Source organism: Scomber japonicus, chromosome 6 (assembly GCF_027409825.1).
Source record: "Scomber japonicus isolate fScoJap1 chromosome 6, fScoJap1.pri, whole genome shotgun sequence".
NCBI lineage: Eukaryota > Metazoa > Chordata > Actinopteri > Scombriformes > Scombridae > Scomber > Scomber japonicus.
Genome location: NC_070583.1, coordinates 5,107,273 through 5,127,200, shown reverse-complemented (window position 1 = coordinate 5,127,200; position 19,928 = coordinate 5,107,273). Strand labels below are relative to the sequence as shown.

Genomic DNA, 19,928 nt, shown 5'->3' with positions numbered 1-19,928 from the left:
CCAGCTTTATTTCTTTATCTCTACCTTACAATTTTGCAAATCAAATAATGATGAGTGCAACGGCGAGCACCCGGTGATAAGAGGGTTTAGCGGTTGTGGAGATTGAGTTATTAGGGTTTATATAAAAAGGACAGAGGTCTTCTGGCGGAGCCCGAACGCCGGCCAAGATACATATTCCTCACACCGTGTATTTTTGGTTGCTTTAAAAGCCCTAAAAGTACAGGGGAAGGCTAATTTTCAGGGTAAACAGCTTGTTCGATTGCAGTGTGGTTTTGCGCTGTGAGCTCTCCAGTTTATTGACTCAAGCCGAGCTGGGCTCTGGCTCCTCTGCCGACCACAGGGTGAAGCCTGCCGACGGAGCCTGCATCAAATACAAGCCTCTAACACTAGCTTACCTTTGATGGCACACAACTGTTAAATCAAATGTACTGAGTAATGTACAAAGCGTAATCCTCTTGACTATATGGCAGGTTGAAGGGAGGGAGAGAAAAAAAATGCTTTTAAAAGAACATCTGCTCCTTTTAGAGAGCTATTTGCCATTTCCTATTTCCTGCTGACCAGTAATTTGTGGGTTAAATTATTAAGACGTGTACAGTAGGATTTGAATGCGATGCTGGATGCTGTGTGTCCAGTTGAAAGAGAGGAATTATCAGAGCAAATGCTGCTCAGAGGAAAACATTTTCCCTCCGTTTTAACTGCATTTTTAAATACACTAAATAAAACTTAATCTGCCTCATCATCTTCTGAACACGAGGAGAAAAAGAGTGAAGGAATAAAACAAAAAAAAAAGAATACAGCTGAGATGTCTTAACATTCAAGTCTAAAAAGAAAAGTGTTCAGACTGCCTCCTTTAAAGAGAGAGAGAGGAAAAAAAAAACAATCTCCAAAGAAGGGCTGCAAGTTGTTTTAGCTGGAGGAAGTGACCATTCATAAAAAAAAAAGCCTTAGAAATTACCCAGCTCTTTCTCTGTTGTTAGATTTGTATCAAGGCAAAACCCTTGCAGCACAACTCAAGCTTTACAAGTCCTTTCCTCTCTGTCTCTATGTGTAGAGTTATAGGACTGCTCTGCTCCTCCCTCTCTGAGCTGCTGGGAATCCTGACCACACAGCGCCACACGGAGGACGACTCGGGTACTAATACGCAGGCCCTGCCACCACGGCTTTAATGTAGACTTTTTAATATGTGCACTAAAGCGCCTCTGTGACCTCCTCTGCTTTAAATGTTTTTCTTTCCTCAGTATAGCTGACAATCACTTTGTGCAGTGAGAGAGGAATGAGATAAATGACTGCTTAGATGATTTATTTTAAGAATGTTTGTTAGGTGCAAATTTAGCATCCCTGATTTCTCTCTAAATTAATTGACTTCCCTTGATTATTTGTTGCTTCTCACTGAGGCACAACAGCACAATACAAGCAGTCTAAGGATAAAGAAAAGGAAGTAATGGTGCTGTCACTGATAACATGTCTGAACTACATGACAAGTGTGAGAGAGTGTGTGTGTGTAGGTGTGTGTAAGAAGTGGGACAAGGTCAAAGAGAGGGGAGCACTGATAATATTGGTCCCCATGTCAGAGCAGAGCCTCTCTCCAAAACTATACTGAGCCCAAATATACACAATACAAAACATGACACACTACTTGTTTTGTTTGTCTTAGGAAAAACAGGAAATGTTTTGTACTTTCAGTCTAAAATGTCATCACGTCAATTGTATTTGTATACCCCAATATCACAAATCAGCCTCAGGATGCTTTATTATCTGTACAGCAATACAACTTCCTCTATCCTTAGACCTTTGATTCATAAAGGAAAAACTGAGTCTGACAAAAAAAACCCTTTAAGCTGAAAAATGGAAGTGTGAGCAGAAGAAAATGTTGCAATATAACCTGATCTCCGCTTTTTACAGATGTGCAGATGTGCAGATATGTGGATGTGAATGATGAAAACATTGAACATATGGTCACAAGATACAAATAGAAGCTTAAAAACACTGGCTGAGAACTGTAATGTGACATTAGCGTTGGGACAATATGATATATACAGTGAAGCTAGATATGACGGTAAAGAAGTCTTTTTTTTACGACGACGCTGGGAAAGAGAAAGAAACGCCAGAGGTTCATTTAGTAGCTGTTCTGGAGCTTTTGATCATCTTCACAGTTTTTTCAGCCAACGTAGAGAAGAAGTCCTGAGGAAGGGAAAAATAATCTACAATTCCATGACGACTGCACAGACTCATCTGCTTAGAAAAATCATGTGATGTGATCAAAAGCTCCAGAACAGCAGCTACAAGGACCATGTGGTGTCATTTTTTAAGCTTTTCTCAACTGATTTGTCAGAAAATACACTTTATAATTCTAAAAAGTTTTATTATGAGATCAAATCTAACCATTCCTATGTGGCCTTTCAGTCTAAGTCAATGTTGAACATGTTTCAGCTTCCTAAGTGGGGTTAGTGGCTCCAGAGCAGGGACACCAAAGCAAAAACAATGGGATGGAGCAACAAGGAAAGTGAAAAAAAAGTTCAAATGAAAAAGCAAAAGTTAAAATTAAAAACATGGTGAGCATGTGGGCATGCGGTGGCTCTCCAAACACTGGTTAGCTCGGTCCAGTCTCGGGCTGGACACTCTTCCAAGGCAGACAGCTCATCATGATGACTGAAATCTGGACAAGTCATCTATCTCCCGCTTTCACGCTGTTTACAGATTTATTTTTTTTTTGAAGCTGATGTGCTAAAGTCGGCCTGCTACCTCCATCCACTATCTGTGAAAGCATCAGGCCGAAGCTTTCGACATCTTCGGCCGCGCTTTGTAACTGTTTAACTTACAGTAACCATACTGTCAAAAAACAGGGTCACACTGAGGCCGTGTACATACGTGTCACACACCAGCAGTTATGAGGTAATGTTTCCTTGGCACGACCTCTGCGGAGCGTTGGTGTTTTTCACCACAGGACGATGACTGACGAAGCGGTGGGGGGGGGGCAGCGCTGGAGGAGGAGGGAGGCGAGATAAAACAAAAGTCCAAACCCAAATAAGCAAGCCGTCAGCCTCTAATAGCAGAAAGGAAGTGTCCCTTTATCAACAAGTGAATTAACAGTTTCCCGTCACACCTTGTTTTTTGCCTCCCCCTCTCCCTCTGAACCGGTGCCAGGGCCCATATGGCCTCGTGATCGGACCACCAGGGCTTCTGCTCGGTGAGGAAACAAATCTGTTGCACTGACTAATAGCTGTGTGTTGATGTTTTACTGTTGGGAAGTAAATGACATTTGTGTGTATATATACACACCAAAAGGCGCCCATGCATGTTGAGAAAAAAAAAAATGCACGCTAAGTCATAACTGTCACAAGATTACCGCAGAAAAGGGTGAAAACGGACATTTAACAGTTATTTATGATGAAATGGAATCCTCCACAAAAAGAAGGGGGACCTCTGATCAGTAGATAAAAACACTGTCTCCATCTAGCAGCACTAGAGGGCAAAGTACAGCTCTTCACCAAAAAACATAAACCCAGATCAAATGAAAACTACAGGATGGTTTTTAGATTATTATGATCGAGTTGTTTTTGGAGAGCTGGGGATCTGTTTGCACTGTGCGCTGCTGTACTATACAGTGCTGCGGTTGGATCTGAAAAACATCGGAATAATAAAAGTCTACAGTCAGTGCCATATGCCTGGTATAGCCTCAATAACCTCTGCCCTGTGCACAGAAACTGCACTCACTAATCTAGGCTTGTATGCGCTGGGCCGCAGACAAACCGCGCTTTACAGCGTGGGACGGTCACATTATGGGTCATCACCTCAAATGACAATATATTGATCACACAGAGGAGAGGTTTTGGGAGAGAAAAAAAAAGAAGGAGAAGAAGAGGGGGAGAAAAAAGTACTGAGTACGTAAATAGCCCTTCCAGATTTTAACAGTGACAAGAAGACGGCCAATTGCAGCCTCTATTTTTAGGTGTGCCGGCAGCCTGGGCTGGCAGCTTTGAGAAGGATGTGTACTTTTCTACAGTTCCTTCCCAAAAATCAACGCTGTCCTCTCTGGCGACAATCACAGAGCAGCTGTTGTGGCTAGGTGGCCCGGCCCTGGCTTGCCTCACCCTCTGCTGCTCTCTGCCAGCCTAAGAAAACCGCCTTCGCTGCCCAAAATTCACACCCAGCTCACAAAAACAGGCGGAAAAGGAGACACAAAAGCAAAATGTGACTCAATGTGTTTGCATCCGGTGAAAACTGTACAAATTATGGAGTTTTTTTATCAACGCCGGTGGTGGTGGTGGTGAAGGTGGGGGAGAAGGAGGAGGGGGGCTTGATTTCTAAATTTACATGTGGCAGGATGCTTTGGAGCCAATTTATGTTGGGAATAACAGACACCAGGAGAGCTACATGACCTCGTCCCCACAGAGGTCTCACTGCTGAACTGATAATGACCTACTGTCTAACACACTTTTTGCCACTTTTGCACAATTTAAATACATGTTCACTGTAAAAAAAACATAGAATCATCTTGTTTTTGGCACAAGAACTTATCTGACAGGTTTAATTCATCACTGACCCTGAGGAGCCCCGCCCCCCCAAAAAAACCCACTGTACAGTAAATAAAACAAAATACTGCTGCTATGACCACACCATTAAAAATAACTGCACTGCAAAAAATGAAAAGGGGCAATTCAAGGAAGTTCTATCTTATTAAATCTTCTTTCAAGAACAATTTCATTAGATTATTGAACTACTTTCAAGATAAATTCTTGATTTTTCTTAGCGAGATATTAAATCACTTGGGTTTTTTTTCCAGATTGAATTGGGGAGAAACAAGCCTGAAAATTGGATTGTATGCTTGTCACCCTGATACACCGAAACATCTATTCAGAGAAAACAAAATAGATTTAACAATATAAAAAAAATAAATACAATATAAAACATAAAACTCATTGCCCTGTGCCGCTACATTAAAGGTGGCCTTAAGGCACCGATAGTAGAAAACGCTTGGAAAAAAAGTTGATTTGGTTATTTTAAGAGGACGAAGCCTGAATGTAATGGAAAGTCAAGCCTTGTTAAGTATTTCTATGGTGATATAGTGTTTTGTGGAGGCCTGGTTATAATGCTAGAAAATCTTATCAAGTCATTTTGGCCTGAACTTCTGGAAGATTTTTTTTGGTTTAGTTTCATTTACACTTAAATAGCTATCACTGATACAATATGTTTCTCGTTAGTAAAGGGGGATTATTTTGTAGGGGGGGTTAAAAAAGTGAATTCCAACTCTCAGCGACCACTCATATTGTCTCAAAATACAGTGTGAGCTATGACTAATGTAACATATTAGATGTAAGAAGTGTTAGACACCACAATATAAATGAGGCTGTAACACTGGAAGTAGACAAAGCCGCTGCCTCGTCGTTCACACAGCGAGGAGCTTTGTGATTTTTTGTCAGAAAGTGAGCAAGTGTCCGTATGGTGTGGATTAACACCTTGATAAAAAGCAGTGTGAAAATCTGACTTCAATTTCCTGTGGACTATATTATACATTGTAAAATATTAGAGTTATGAAAACTTTCTCCTGCTGCCTCACAAGTGTTATCTTTGATTCTTGTTCCTTTTTCACATAAAGAATTATTCATGTGGAACGTAGTTTGTCTTCTTCAAATGTACACACACACACACACACACACACACACACACACACACACACACACACACACACACACACACACACACTCAGTAAGGTATCACTGTAAGGACTAATTGTTGACAGGTGGCCCTAATGCTCCCCTTTGAAACAAAAGTGTGATTTACGACCACGCTCCCGAGACCCCGGCTTTCAGCGCTGCTACTACAAACTTATCTTGCTCTCTCCCCCCTCCTCCCCGCTCCTCCTTTACCCCCCACCCCCCACCCCCCGTTCTATATCTCTCCTTCATTTTTCTCAATTGCACCTCATTACTTTGCTCACTCACTTTCACCTCCTAGCCCACTTTGATGTTTCTGTCCCTCTCTGTCTCTCATCACAGCGGAGCAGTGGCTCTCCAAAGTCAGACATCCTTTTAATGTTTGATGGCCTATTTTTCACAGTGTGTAGGAATGTGTATGTGTTTGTGTATTTTTTTTAATGTGTGTGTGTGTGTGTGAAAGGGTTACAGAGAGGTCTGGGTCTAGACAAGGAAGACAGGAAGGAGAGAGGAAGCAAGGGCGCTGTTTTTCAAGAGGGTGTGTGGGTGTGTGTGGGTGTGTGTGTGTGTGTGTCTACGGGGGAGCAGTGTGTGTGTCTATGGGGGAGCAGTGTGAGTTCTGGGGCAGGCAGATAACAGTATGACCCTGACCCCGAGCTCCCAGCAGCTTCTGTCACCTATTTGGGACCATATGAAGACTCACAGTGTGTAACTTTAAGCATAGTGAAAAGTATAAAGTGTTCCCATACAAATATAACACACTATTTGTCATTTGTTATTGTAACACTGAGATATATATTGAGATAATGTACGGAGTTAATAGGAAAATAACTAGATGACAGTGAACTTGTAAATCATAACAGATCATTCACAATGATGCACACATTCAGTAAAATTCATTATCTGAAAGCAATCCTCCTAAATGATTTACAACACTGCCTCAGAGGCCTACTAGTAGTACTCCTAATACTACTACTACTAGTAGTACTCCTAATACTACTACTAGTACTCCTACTACTATTACTACTAATAGTAGTACTGTCACTCCTAATTCTACTACTACCAATACCACCACTACTTCTACTCCAACTCCTACTATTACTACTCCTTCTCTTCCTACTACTACTATAACTTCTCCTACTACCACTCCTACTACAACTACTACTACAACTTCTCCTACTACTACTACTACAACTTCTACTACTACTCCTACTACAACTACTACTACAACTACAACTTCTCCTACTACCACTCCTACTACAACTACTACTACAACTTCTCCTACTACTACTACTACAACTTCTACTACTACTCCTACTACAACTACTACTACAACTACAACTTCTCCTACTACCACTCCTACTACAACTACTACTACAACTTCTCCTACTACTACTACTACTACAACTTCTACTACTACTCCTACTACAACTCCTACTACAACTACTACTACAACTACAACTTCTCCTACTACCACTCCTACTACAACTACTACTACAACTTCTCCTACTACTACTACTACTACAACTTCTACTACTACTCCTACTACAACTACTACTACAACTACAACTTCTCCTACTACTACTACTACTACAACAACTTCTACTACTACTCCTTCTTCTCCTCCTCCTACTCCTACTTCTACCCGTACTACTACTACTCCTACTTATACTCCTACTACTACTACTTCTCCTACTATTACCACTATTACTTCTACCCGTACTACTACTACTCCTACTTATACTCCTACTACTACTAGTACTTCTCCTACTATTACCACTATTACTTCTACTCGTACTTCTACCCCTACTACTTCTACTCCTACTACTACTACTACTTCTCCTACTATTACCACTATTACTTCTACTACTACTTCTACTACTACTACCAACTGTACTTCAGGAACTCCTTATGATTAATTCACTCATTCCTCATTCCTGATTCATGATGAAATATCAAGTTTATCAGACTCAATTGTTGAACTAGTAGGAGTCAAAGTTTAATTGAAAGCTTCTTAAAGTGACATGAGATGATCAGTTTTCTCTACAGTAGAATCTCCACTCTGCCAAACTACCAAAACACACAATCCACAGGTGATCCAATAGTGGTGTTACAAAGTGATGCATCTTTACTCACAAACAATCTTCGTCTGAGTATAGACACCAGCTGCGGAGAACACATTAACTTTCTATTATAGCCATTACAGAATTAATATTCTAATCTACTGTATTGATGACTGTCATTTTAACCAGAGACAGTAGACTAAAAATGAGACACTGCTACTGATATGTTTGCATTACTCTCTAATGCAAAACAATGAGGAATGATAAAAAGTACAGTAAGAGCTTCTTTAGTATCAAATCTTAATGATTCCAGGCACTTTACTGAACATGCTATCAGAACCCATCCATCAGGACCCAATCCAAAGCAGACTTGAACCATAAGTGCATTCATTCATTTAAAAAAGAAGAGAAATCTGACTAGAGTACATAAAGGTCTCTCTTAGAGTGTCAAATCTATGGCTTTGTAGAAACTTTGTTTTGGAAACTGGCCTAAACGTGAGCAAAGGTGTACTTAGAGTACAATATAAGTGGAATATTTCCAGTGACTTTCCATGACACTCACATACTCTAAAAATGCAAATCCTGAATTGTAAGAGATATGATTTCCTGTTGAGTGAGCAGAAAACTATCTAGAACAGGGCCATTTGAAAAAAAAGTTGTAATTTGCTCTCCTGCATTATGTAAAATGACCCACTAGTCAAATTCCCAGTTCCCCTCTTCTCTGAAGTGTTTATCAAGTTCTCAACATCCCCCCCCCCTCCCCGGCTGGAGTACACCTATCAAAGCTCAGGGATATTCCTGGAAACCCGTGACGAATGAGAACTGTGATATTTTACACTGAGTCACACCTCTGGGGTCAAGCAGTGCAGCTGACACAAAGTGTGTGTTTATCAGTGTGTATCTATGTCAGCTCGGGACACACAGACAGTTTAAGCAGCCTGCAATGGTGTTTGACAAACAAGGGAGACAAGGTTGTGGCAGACAGATCAGAGTCCCTGGAAAAAGACTACTGAGATGACCAGTCACTGGAAACACACACACACACACACACACACTGTAGCAATGTCTAGTCTGTAGCAACTTCCAATGCTTTATGATTGCGGATGGTGACCTGTTCAGGGTATATCCCACCTGTTGCCAAATGCATGCTGGGATAGATTGCAACCCGTGCATAAGATATGAAAATGAATGGATAAATAATGTAAGTGGAAGTAAAATATCTGCAGGTGTTTTTTAGCCTCTTTTAGCTCTTAAGTTCAGGAGGTGAAGATTAACACCACTCCAAATGAATGCTATTATTGCTCTGGGTGTGTACATAGGAAACTATTTGTTAACGAGATGACCACGACTTTATTTATAAGGGACATGTAGCTGAGTATAAGTTGGCTTGTCATGTTTGTCTGCCTGCTAGTTGCCAATCATTTATTAATGCGGCTGTAAAATGATCAAATTCAAGAAGAGGTTTCTATTTTAGTTTAGGTATGAACCAGCAACTGTTTGCTGTGATGCCACATGTAAACCATCCCACCTCCCTCCCAGCTCCTCACCGTGCAGCGGCGACCCCGACGGACTGCTGGACAGACCAGGTATGGGGCTACAGCGGCCCCCGATGCCTCCTCCTCCGCCCAGGATGCAGCCTCCTCCTCCTATGCCTCCTCCTCCAGCTCCTCCTCCTAAGGCGGCCGCCCTGTTCAGCTCCTGCTCGATCTCCTCCAGCCCGGCGCTCTTTTGGAAGCGAGACATGCGGTTGACGACGCGAGGGGACATGTGCGTGCGAGCGCAGGGTGCGCCGCCGTACGGGTTGATGGGAAAGACGTGGGTGGTGCCGCGGAGGGTGCTGATGGCTACCCAGCGACTGTCCTGGCTGAAACACATGTCCTGAACCTGGACAGAGACAGGACAGGTACAGAAGGCAGGGGACAGAGGAGGGAGGGGGGGCATGAGGGGGATGAAAGAGGGAATGTAGAGAAGGATGAAATCATTTCACTTCATTCCAGAATAACTCAAACAAACACTTCATCATCTCATTTGATCATTAAACTATTTTCAAATTACAATATGTCAGCAATTATATCAAGACTAGTTTGTGTGATGTCATCAAGTTACAAGTGGATCAGCATACTGTACCACCATACACCACATGTAGAAAGACAGTGCAGGACAGGTGGACACAAACAGTGTCACATTGTTAGTGAGATGTTGGGACTGACAGAGTCTACAGAGACCGTCCAACATGTGCAGCACTGTCTGCAGGCTCGCTTCACACTAATCACATGTGAGAAAGAAGATTCAAGATATGAGTCTAGGGAGGGCCATATTATTTGCTGTTGCAGCTAGGACGTTTTATTAATTGTATGTATCATCTTAAAAAGTTGGTATTTTACATTTATAATTTTTTTCTTTTTTTTTTCATTGGCATGAGCAAGGATACATAGGTATAACCTTTCACCATACTTGGCATTCCTTAAAGAAATTCAATCACATACATTTGAACGAATTAATTTGCTTGACCCCTAATTTCTATACAATCGCAATCATTATATCAAAGGAATTTTATTATCTTCACCTACACAATTATGTACACAGACAAAAACAAACATTCAATCACAGGCATACACTCAAGTACACAGACACACAAATACAGACAAAAAGACAGGATTAATTAAATTGACAAACAGCAAAAGAAATAATAAAGAAATAAAAAATGAAATAATAAAAAGACCAAAAAAACCATGAAGCATTAAACTCCATTGTCGTTGGAAAAAAATAAATAAAAATAAATAAATATATATATATAAATATATATATATATGTATGACTGGGCGATGTGGATGAAATCAAATGTCACAATATTTTTGACCTAATATCTTGATATTGGTATCACAACAACACAGTGGTGCTTTCATAAAAAATATTTACACAATGCAATTGTTGATAAATAATCACCAGTAATGTGGATATAATGACTAAGTGGGTACAAGGTAAATAATAAAACAGCTACAACAATCTGGTAAGTTTAGAAAATGACATCATTTTACTGTAACGTTGCCTTTAAAACCAAGAAAAGACAACTGTTATGCCATATCATGATATTACAATATGCCAAACTAGACAGTCAGTTATCATTATTATTTTTAAGTCAGCATTTGCCTCTGTAGACACAAGAGCTGGTTACTTTTTCCCCTCACACCTCTTCTGCTTCAGACACATACTGTGTGTTCTTCAAACTTGCCTCTTTGTTCTTACCACATATGCATTTCACTTCCTTTTACCTTCTCAAATCATAAGTGCAGAAGTGTTAAGAAACTTTACTATTTATTCGACTCAGTCTATAAGGTCACACAATTGTCACTCGTCACTTCTACTGTGAAGCATTGTCTGCCTCTGAAAATCACATGTAAACACAATGCAAATCTTTACACTTTACTTAAGGAGTCCTGATTTGAATTTCAGTGACCTTACAACTGGTTATCACTGCACTCTTCTCTCCTTTGACTTTAACAGGTTATTCTGGCTGCACTTCCATCAATATTTCAGTGAGACATCAGCTGTACCTTTACTGTGAGATTCTGGAAATGCTGGACTCTCAGAATGATCTTTGACTTTCAGTCCCAGGTTCAGTCTAGGAGCTGACAGTGTAACGAGCTGCCACCTTAGTAAATCAGTGGCTGAATACACACACAGATTGCAGCCATGAATTCAATGAAACCTCATTTGAGCTTTCTTAGTAAATGTGGTTGTGTACAAGCTGCTGAAATAATACTTAGAAGAAAAGAATTTGAGAATAAAGTCCAATTATAAGCACAATTTTAAATGTTGGTAGTTTGCAATAGAGCTCGACTGATATATCAGTCAGCTGATATTATCAGCTGATATTGACCTATCACAGATATAACGGTATTGGCAAATATGTATGTCCAATATTTGCTTATATTTTTTTCATAAGTTACAGCGAGCATGTTATGTGTATTTTTTGTTGTGTGTGGGTTTGTCTATTCAAAGCTAATTATAATGAATAAATATATAATAATAACAACAACAATAAAGTTTATTGTTAGTGTAGTGTAAAATATCATGCCTCCATCACCCTAGCCCTATCACATTTGAGGGTTCAAAATGTTGATGTGTCCTTGGGCAAGATACTTAACCCAACATTGCTCCTGATGGCTGCACCAACAGTGTATGGCTGGTACCCTGTGTGGTGTATGAATGTGTGTGAATGGGTGAAAAACTAGAAATGTGCAATATAAGTACAGTCTAGTCATTTACCATATATATATATATATAATCTGTACATATTATGAGCCAATATATCAATATTGGAATTATTTTGCTCCCAAATATCAGTATCGGCTGAACCCACGAAGTCTGAACCCGCCTGAATATCCAGTAACAGTAAACATTGAAATTATGACATAACTGGGAGAAGATTTTATTATTTTATTGCAGTGACTACACAGCTGGTACATACTAAGATAAGTAGAAATGTTTGACATTTTTATATCAGCACATACTTAATCTAGCTGTCCAGTATAGTATTGTGTGAATAGTTATATAACTCATGCAAAAGAGCAGTTCTGAACTCAGGTGACAAAGAGTGACAGTGATTATGGACAGACTTTGTTTGTGGGGGTAAAAAAAGAGACCTCCAATTTAGCTTTTCAAATGGATGCTTGTGTCAGTATAAAATATGATGCACAAATAGACACCTGAAAGATAATCATGAGTGATGAAAGGTAAGACAGGTACAGCCAAATTGTCTACAAGTAAAAATCAATTAGATCAGTGTTTTGATGTGGCGTGACTAGGGTTAAGTGTTTATCACACAGATAAACACATCTGTCTAAGGCGCCTGACAAAAGTCAACCAGTGTGAGAGGATTAGACAATAAGTGCTGCCAAAGGTGACAACGTGATATGATGGTTGTTTACCGTTAAAATAAATTACTGCGGAAAGACAAAAGGGCTCATGGTGTTCTTTGTTAGTCCTCCTCAACAAACACTGACTGACTCTCAGAGGAACAGACGCTTGAGAAGATAGCATCTCCCTGAGCATGTTAGTCATGTTAGTCATGCAGGAAACCAGACAGATAGACTGCGAGAGACAATGCCAGCACATGAGAGAGACAAGAGAAGTGAGAGAGAGAGAAAAAGGACAAAGAAGTGAGGTGACAGACTGATGAGGTGATAGGGCGTTGAAACCGCATCAATCATTCAACTTGCTGCAAGAAGAAAATTAAGGATGGAGAAAGCAGGGGGGAAAAAATGAGGAAAAAAGTCCAGGAGAAAGTTAAGATGAGGAATGTGTAACTCTTGTCTGTGTGTGTGAGACAGCTCTGTACCGGCAGACCTTTCTAATCTCCTGCCAGGTCAGACTAGGTAATTGTCCCCAGCAATGACAGTTAATGGGGCATCCTCTGCATACCAGACAGTTAGTTTACTTCACAAAGATGAGTGAAAGAGGAGGGCTGACCTCTGCTGCTGGCTGATTAGGGGGATGACTCTGAGATGAGAGAGGGCTACTTTGTGTCTGTCGTAATTGGCCATAATAGAACCTGTCAGAGCTCCAACTGTAAATGGCTGCCTTGGACTTTTACAGTCCCAATCCGTTTTATCAGGCAGGGGACGGGAGGGGGGGTCTTACCTGAAGGGTGGCAGTGATTGCCACAGTGTGACAACGGCGTACACATCAAACAGCTGTCAAATGTTATCTTAAAAAGGGTGGAATGCAACTGTATTCGTCAGACACGGAGGTCAGTCATTCTCTCTCTCTTGCTCTCTCTCTCTCTGTCTGTCTTTCTCCCTCTATCTCTCTCCTGCCCCCCTCCCTCAAAAGACTAGATGACATCGTTGACAGTCAAACACATGCCAAGAATACATAGTTAAACTTTTTTCTTTAATCGGCGACACAAGTTAGGGAGATTAGGCAGCTTGGTTCACCTGAGAGGAACTCTGGAGGAATGAGGAGAATGTGACAAAGATGGACAGCAGGATAAGAGTGAAGAAAGAGGACAAACACAACATACTTGAATAAAAACTCAAGTGTCTCTTGGAGCAGGATTATGGAAGAAGACGATGACGGAAAGTAAAGCAAACAACTATATGGCTCCATATAGTCTAATACCCAACTGCCAAAACTACAGTGCTAAATCAGCAAGGCCTAGTATTAGAAATCACACTGTGGACCTACCACATGATGGATTGAACTTTTATTTTACCAGGAGGTTTACAGGACGGATATAACTCATTTCCACTGATTGCATATCTGTCACTTCATTTATCAACACTGTGGTGGTTATCAAAGTCAAGCGTGTTGTTTCACTCGCTCACAACATTTGATCTAATAGAATGAAATATAGCAACAGCGGTAGTAAGTAGAGGTTTAATGGCTTTAAATTGAGTGTTTGGATCTATAACTGTACAAAGGCTTTCAAGCAAAAGAAAATCAATACACATAATCTAGTTATTAGGAACCGGCCAAAATTGTTTTTTGAAAGCTGACACTAAAAATCTACTGCACTGCAGCGCATATTTGGTGCCAATATGTTGAACCGTGGAAGTTTTCTTGCTAGATAAATTCTATTTTAATACTGAGACTGTAGGTTAACATGCCATCATAACTCACATGTCTGCTTACTCGCTTTTCAAAACCTTCAGGTGCATCTCTTGGTATTTAACAGTGAATGGAGAGTAGATAAAGATGTGGAAGATGATTCATTCAGATCCATAGAGGCTATTCGGTAGGGATGTGCATGAGTCCATGTTTTCATGGTCTGTTAACCAGTGGGTGGTCAGAACCAATAGCTGAATGTTTGGTGCGTGCCGACATTCACAAGAGAATAAAACTGGCCCAAGAAATAACTTTCAATATTCATAACAAACAATATTCATAACAAACTTCAGCCTTCATTACTTTACAGAAACACATTCATTAAAAGAAAAAATCTTACACTCTTACAAACCCCTAAAAATACCCATCATAAACAACGCTTATAGCATATCTTTTACAATTATGTTAGCCATGAGGGACTCTTTCACGTTGTCACACCTTTGAGGAGCTGTTCCAAATGTTGACATATTAGTTGAGTGATTAGCGTCAGGTCTGCCTCCCTCAGTACACGTCACAGCAGATTTTTCATATGAGTCAGTATTGTTGATGTGGAAACATGATAGCTTAACTCTGTTCCTCATATTTCACACCTGACAAGATTAGCCTTTACTTTAAATTTGACCCACACTGGACTTTTGTGTGGCTTTATCTTCATCACAAAAAAAGCTGAGGGCGGGAATAAAAATTCACTCACGTGTCTCGTTCTACTTCAACACAAGGTGGAGGTAGTTCACAGAGGCTTAGACATCCCCCTAGTGGCTGAAAGTGAAAATGGCCGTCCAGTAATTATTACTATACCAGACTACACAGCTCTACTCTTGATTCAAGTTTTTCAATGGAGAAACAACAACAGCACAACGGTCAACACCAATCCCCACAAACCATTATTGGGTTGTTTGGTTTGAAAGACACATCCCTACCACTCGGTGTCAGTTTCAGTCGAACATGCTAGTCATGCACATGTCTACATGTGGTCAAGAAATTGGCGTTCTCCTGGAGGAATGTAGCTTGGGAAATCTAGTTCCTGGAATCTCTCGCCCTAATTACAGAAACCAGATTTCTTGTTTACATGAAGTTGAAGAAATCAGGTTAGTGCAGTAGGCGGACAGTCACACTCATGCTTAAGTGCCAGTTCTCACAGCCGATTGTGCAGTGCTGCAAAGTTCAGGGGGTGGTAGAGTGCCACCTCTGTAAAATCAGTAACCGGCACTCTCTAGTTTACCCCATGGATCCAAGCTGGTCTATGTTCTGGTTCTCCTTCAGCCTTTCGCAGCTGTTATCAGCTGCAGGTCTGTTTACCTGGCCTCGGGTCACTGACAGCCAGCCGCATGTTTGGCCGCTGGAGACAGATAAGGCGTCTCTCCACCCACCTAACTGAAACCTTTATCTCTCTCCAGTGTGTATCTGAGTGCATGTGTGTGTGTGTGTGTATGTGTGTGCGGTGATAACCCCTGACCCAAGCACTAGGCTAAGACCAGCATTCAGTGTTTACAACGGGCTGGATCAAAGCAGGCTCAGTGTGCAGCCGGTCAGCGGACCTGCCGTTTGGTCATACATTAACTATAGGCAGGCTGTGAGGGTGTGTGGGTGTGTGTGTGTGTGTGTGTGTGTGTGTGTGTGTGTGTGTGTGTGTGTGTGATAGTGTGTTTTGCCAGTCAATAATCCTGAACTGAACAAGGCCTGAAGTGGTTTTGTTGAGTTAGCACTTCTGACTCGCTCTGCAAAATTTCTGCATGTCACAGTTGGTGCACACATATAGAGAAGTTTAAAAAAGGTTCAAATGATCTTCACTAAGAAGTGATGGTGATGCATTTATTAACTATTTCCCTGGTATATAAATAAGTGACTTATTAAATGAAAACTAGATATATTATATATATACATACATATATATATGGGCAGTGTTCCTGTCTTTAGGGGTTGTGTAGATTTATTATACCCTGTCTACACTGGCCATGAAGCTACTGCACATCCAATTTTAATAGTGCTAACTATTTAGTTTTTAAATGATTGAGATGCTTCTTTTCAGTAAAAATCAACAGTTATCACATCACAAAGCCACTACAAAAAAACTACATAAATTGTCTTCCCTTGTGTATGTTATGAGTTTTCATCAACCAATGTTTATTGATGCCATTCAACCCACAACCACAGTCTGGCTTTTACTTTACATATTGGAGTAAGGGCAACAAGTGTTGCTCAGGCAAATCACAGCAGCCACCTCCCTCCTCTTCCAGACAATAATCAAATGTTCCATGAAAATTCTGAGTAGAGGTCAGCAGGGTGTTTGGCCCAGGCCTGCACAGACACAGTAGTAGTGCTAGTGCTAGTCCTACATTGTGGTCCCATCTCTACTGAATTCACTCCAAGATCATTCCATTCCATTATAGAGCCATTCCCTTCTGTATATTAGGGGTTATACTTGAAAGAGCCACCTCAAGATTCAATTCCAATTCAGTGGGGCTATGATGAAAAGATCAAATGATTACTAAAGCATCAAAATGTTATTTTTTCTTAGTTCTTCTCAGTTAGTCTTAGTGCACTGAAATACAACATGAAACATAACTGGCGAATAGATAAATTGTCTACAGCCTTTTTATTTTAACAAGTTTACTGCATTAATTATTGAATTTGAAAGCATTTTACAGTCTCCTGACTTTATGAGAATAAAAAAGTGAGATTTAGGAGGGGTACTCCAATGTGTTATTAACGTTATATACCTAGCACTGGAGAGCAGCCTCTCTGCTGCACTGTTACTTCTGGGGGAAAAAACGCTCCGCTCCGGTAACGTTATTCTCTAAATGACAGCCTAGAAAGTTCACAATATACTTCATGTTCATCTCACAAAGGTAATTACTTAGTCATTAAGTTAAAAAAAATGCTTGCAACTGCTGCTTATTGTAAAGATGAACTCTAGCTGTCAACTTTCTGAGTGCTACACTGATCTAATAGTTGAGCTTTGCCATTTTTTTTTACATCAACATCACATTATTAACCCTTACATACTAATCAGGGTCAAATTGAACCCATTTTTTACATTTGAGAGCTGTAAAAACACCATATACACATTTCCATTAGCTAACATTTAGAAAAATACATTTTTGACTTTAACACCTCGATGCAGAATCATGTCAAAAACTCCATGTACAGTAATACTACACTACGATACTTGTTAGATTGCATGATATCTAGCAGAAAACACAGTTATGCAAGAACAAATCAAACTTCATGAGTTTCATAACAAAGTGCAGCAGTTTTTCAAAGATGTTTCCTTCAAACTCTACAATTGAATTAGGAGGAAAGAAAGAAGAAGAGCTGAGAATTCCTATGAAAAAAAAAACCAAAACAAAAGAAAACAAGCTCTCCCCTTATTAGATTTGCGAGACAGAAGAGAAGATGGGGATAGAAGAAGTAGATTGGGACATGTCATGATTTGTTCTTTTATTGTCTATGAACTGGTGGTTGAATGTTTTTCTTAACTTGTCACGGCTGATGTCTCGCACAAATTGTCTGTGTGTGGTTTGGACGGCATTGAGTCCAGAACTGAGGAGGAACGCTGCAATTGGACAGTTGAGAGGATCTCCCACTGCTGACAGGAAATAAGACAACCCTCTAAACACCCCCCTTCTTTATCTCATGGACTTGTTCAGCCTCTACAACACACTCGATCCATTTAAGGTGTCTGGAATATGTGTGTGTGAGAAAGAGAAGAAAGTAAATAATGTTGATTATATCACTAGACCAGAGAAATTTTGGTTTAATCCATTATTCCCAGTGACAGTGTTTAAATGGCAGCACATTCTGCATTAAAGGCTCGATGTAAACTAAAGCACATGCTTGTAATCAGAGAGCTTCCTATTGGCAAAAAAATGCTCTACAAACTGGAACTCAAGTTTTTCTGGGTATTTATTTTACTGTCATCGTGCTGCTCTTTGTTGTTGCCATAACCATCTTGTTTTCAGCTGCATTCTAATCATGTTGCTTCATGTCATAACTCTTTCATTATCTCCTGGACAGAGCCTTTTGTTTTATGTGGATGGGTCAGCAATGACCCTCATAATGTTTTATAAGCCTTTCTAGTGAAGACTAAGTGTTCCCACATTTAGGGAATAAAATGACTAGTAATTAAACTGAACTATAAAATTAAAGTCCAAGATGTAACAGGATGGAATTTTTCTTTTAAACAATGACACTTAGATAAGGTGTAGGGGTGTGTGTGTGTGTGTTTCAAACCTTGGCCTCGGTCTCCCCACGGTGCAGTGTGTAGAGATGGTGAACGGCGCTCTGCGAGGACGCCCATGGGTGGGTGAGGATCTGGAAGACGTGAAAATCGTGGCCCAGGGTGTCGGCGGTCACTAGCAGCATTCCTATAACAAAACATACATACGCTCGTCTGCATCAGGAGTCACTCCCACAGCTGAGATCTACATGAACTCATGAACTGGTAATCATTATCACAACCATTAGCACATGTGTTATCAATTGTAGCCTATGTTTCACGGTGCCATTAATCCACTGTGATTTATTTGTTGTTTTAAACATTAAGGTGTTGCTTTAGTTGTTTTACTACATGCTTCTGTACTGTATGTTTCATTTAGTATTGTCTAGTATACTGTATATATAGTCTAACCCTTAACATTAGTATTTTTGAAACAACACCAATTTTACACATGAAGGTCAGTCTTGATAACCCTTGATGACATCATCAGGATCATCTCGAATTCAGATTGGAAACCACACATTTATAGCAGAAAATGAATGTAACAAAGTGAGGGTGTAGAGAGCTGTTGAGTTGCATTATGGGACATAGAGGCTCTTGTATGATTACTAGTAACCCCAACTTTATGAGTGCTGCTTTAAATCACATTAATTTTTGTAATATTTTCTACCAATACTTAGTTAGATTTTCTCTGTCATTGGGAGGGAATGATTACAGCAGGGTAATCCAATTATTTGAGAGGTAAAGCATCAACCCATCATAAATTTGCACATTGATAATTGGGTATAAATCTCTTTCACAACCTTTTAAAAAGAATTCCTATCATTTAATTCATCACATGAAGCTTTGAGAAAACAAAGCTCTATTTTTAAGTCTTTCACAGTTGCCCAAAGGTGCTTTAAATTCAGGCCTGTTTGTTTAAACGCTGCTACTGGTACAATGGTAAACCGGTACAAAGTCAGGCCAACCAAAATATTTAAACTGTATTTCACTCTGGCGGCTCAGACAAATACAGCAAACACTACCAACTGCGGACGACGCACGCTAGACGGCATGACAGAATTACTGTGTCTTTAAAACAAACAAACCAGCCCATTAAAACAAAGCCAGCTATCGTTTGTTGCTGTCATAAAACACAGCCGTCCCTCACATGAAAATTCGGTCTGGTTAAAAGCAGGGCTCGAGTCGTGTGCTCCTCCTAGGACAGACAAGATGATGAGTGTCTGTAGGGGAGAGAATATATGTATTCATACATCTGTGCGTGGCTATGGGTGTGCGTACGTGCATGTGTGTGTGTGCACACATCGAGATTAACTGAAACACAGAACCACAGCTCGGCACAAGTGCATCCCCCACTGACAGGCCCATTCATTTGGTCCCGTT

The 19,928-nt window shown here is 40.3% G+C and overlaps 1 protein-coding gene across 1 annotated transcript in view; it reads right to left on the bottom strand.

Moving 5' to 3' along the window:
- Nucleotides 1–19,928, bottom strand: part of bcas3 (BCAS3 microtubule associated cell migration factor) — a 359,279-nt gene that overhangs the window by 275,650 nt on the left and 63,701 nt on the right. Inside the window, exons 14-15 of the mRNA XM_053321422.1 lie at nt 18,560–18,693; nt 9,265–9,601 (exon numbers count right to left, since the gene is read on the bottom strand). Of these exons, the coding sequence (XP_053177397.1) occupies nt 9,265–9,601; nt 18,560–18,693 (471 nt within the window). The remainder of the gene's footprint in view (nt 1–9,264; nt 9,602–18,559; nt 18,694–19,928) is intronic.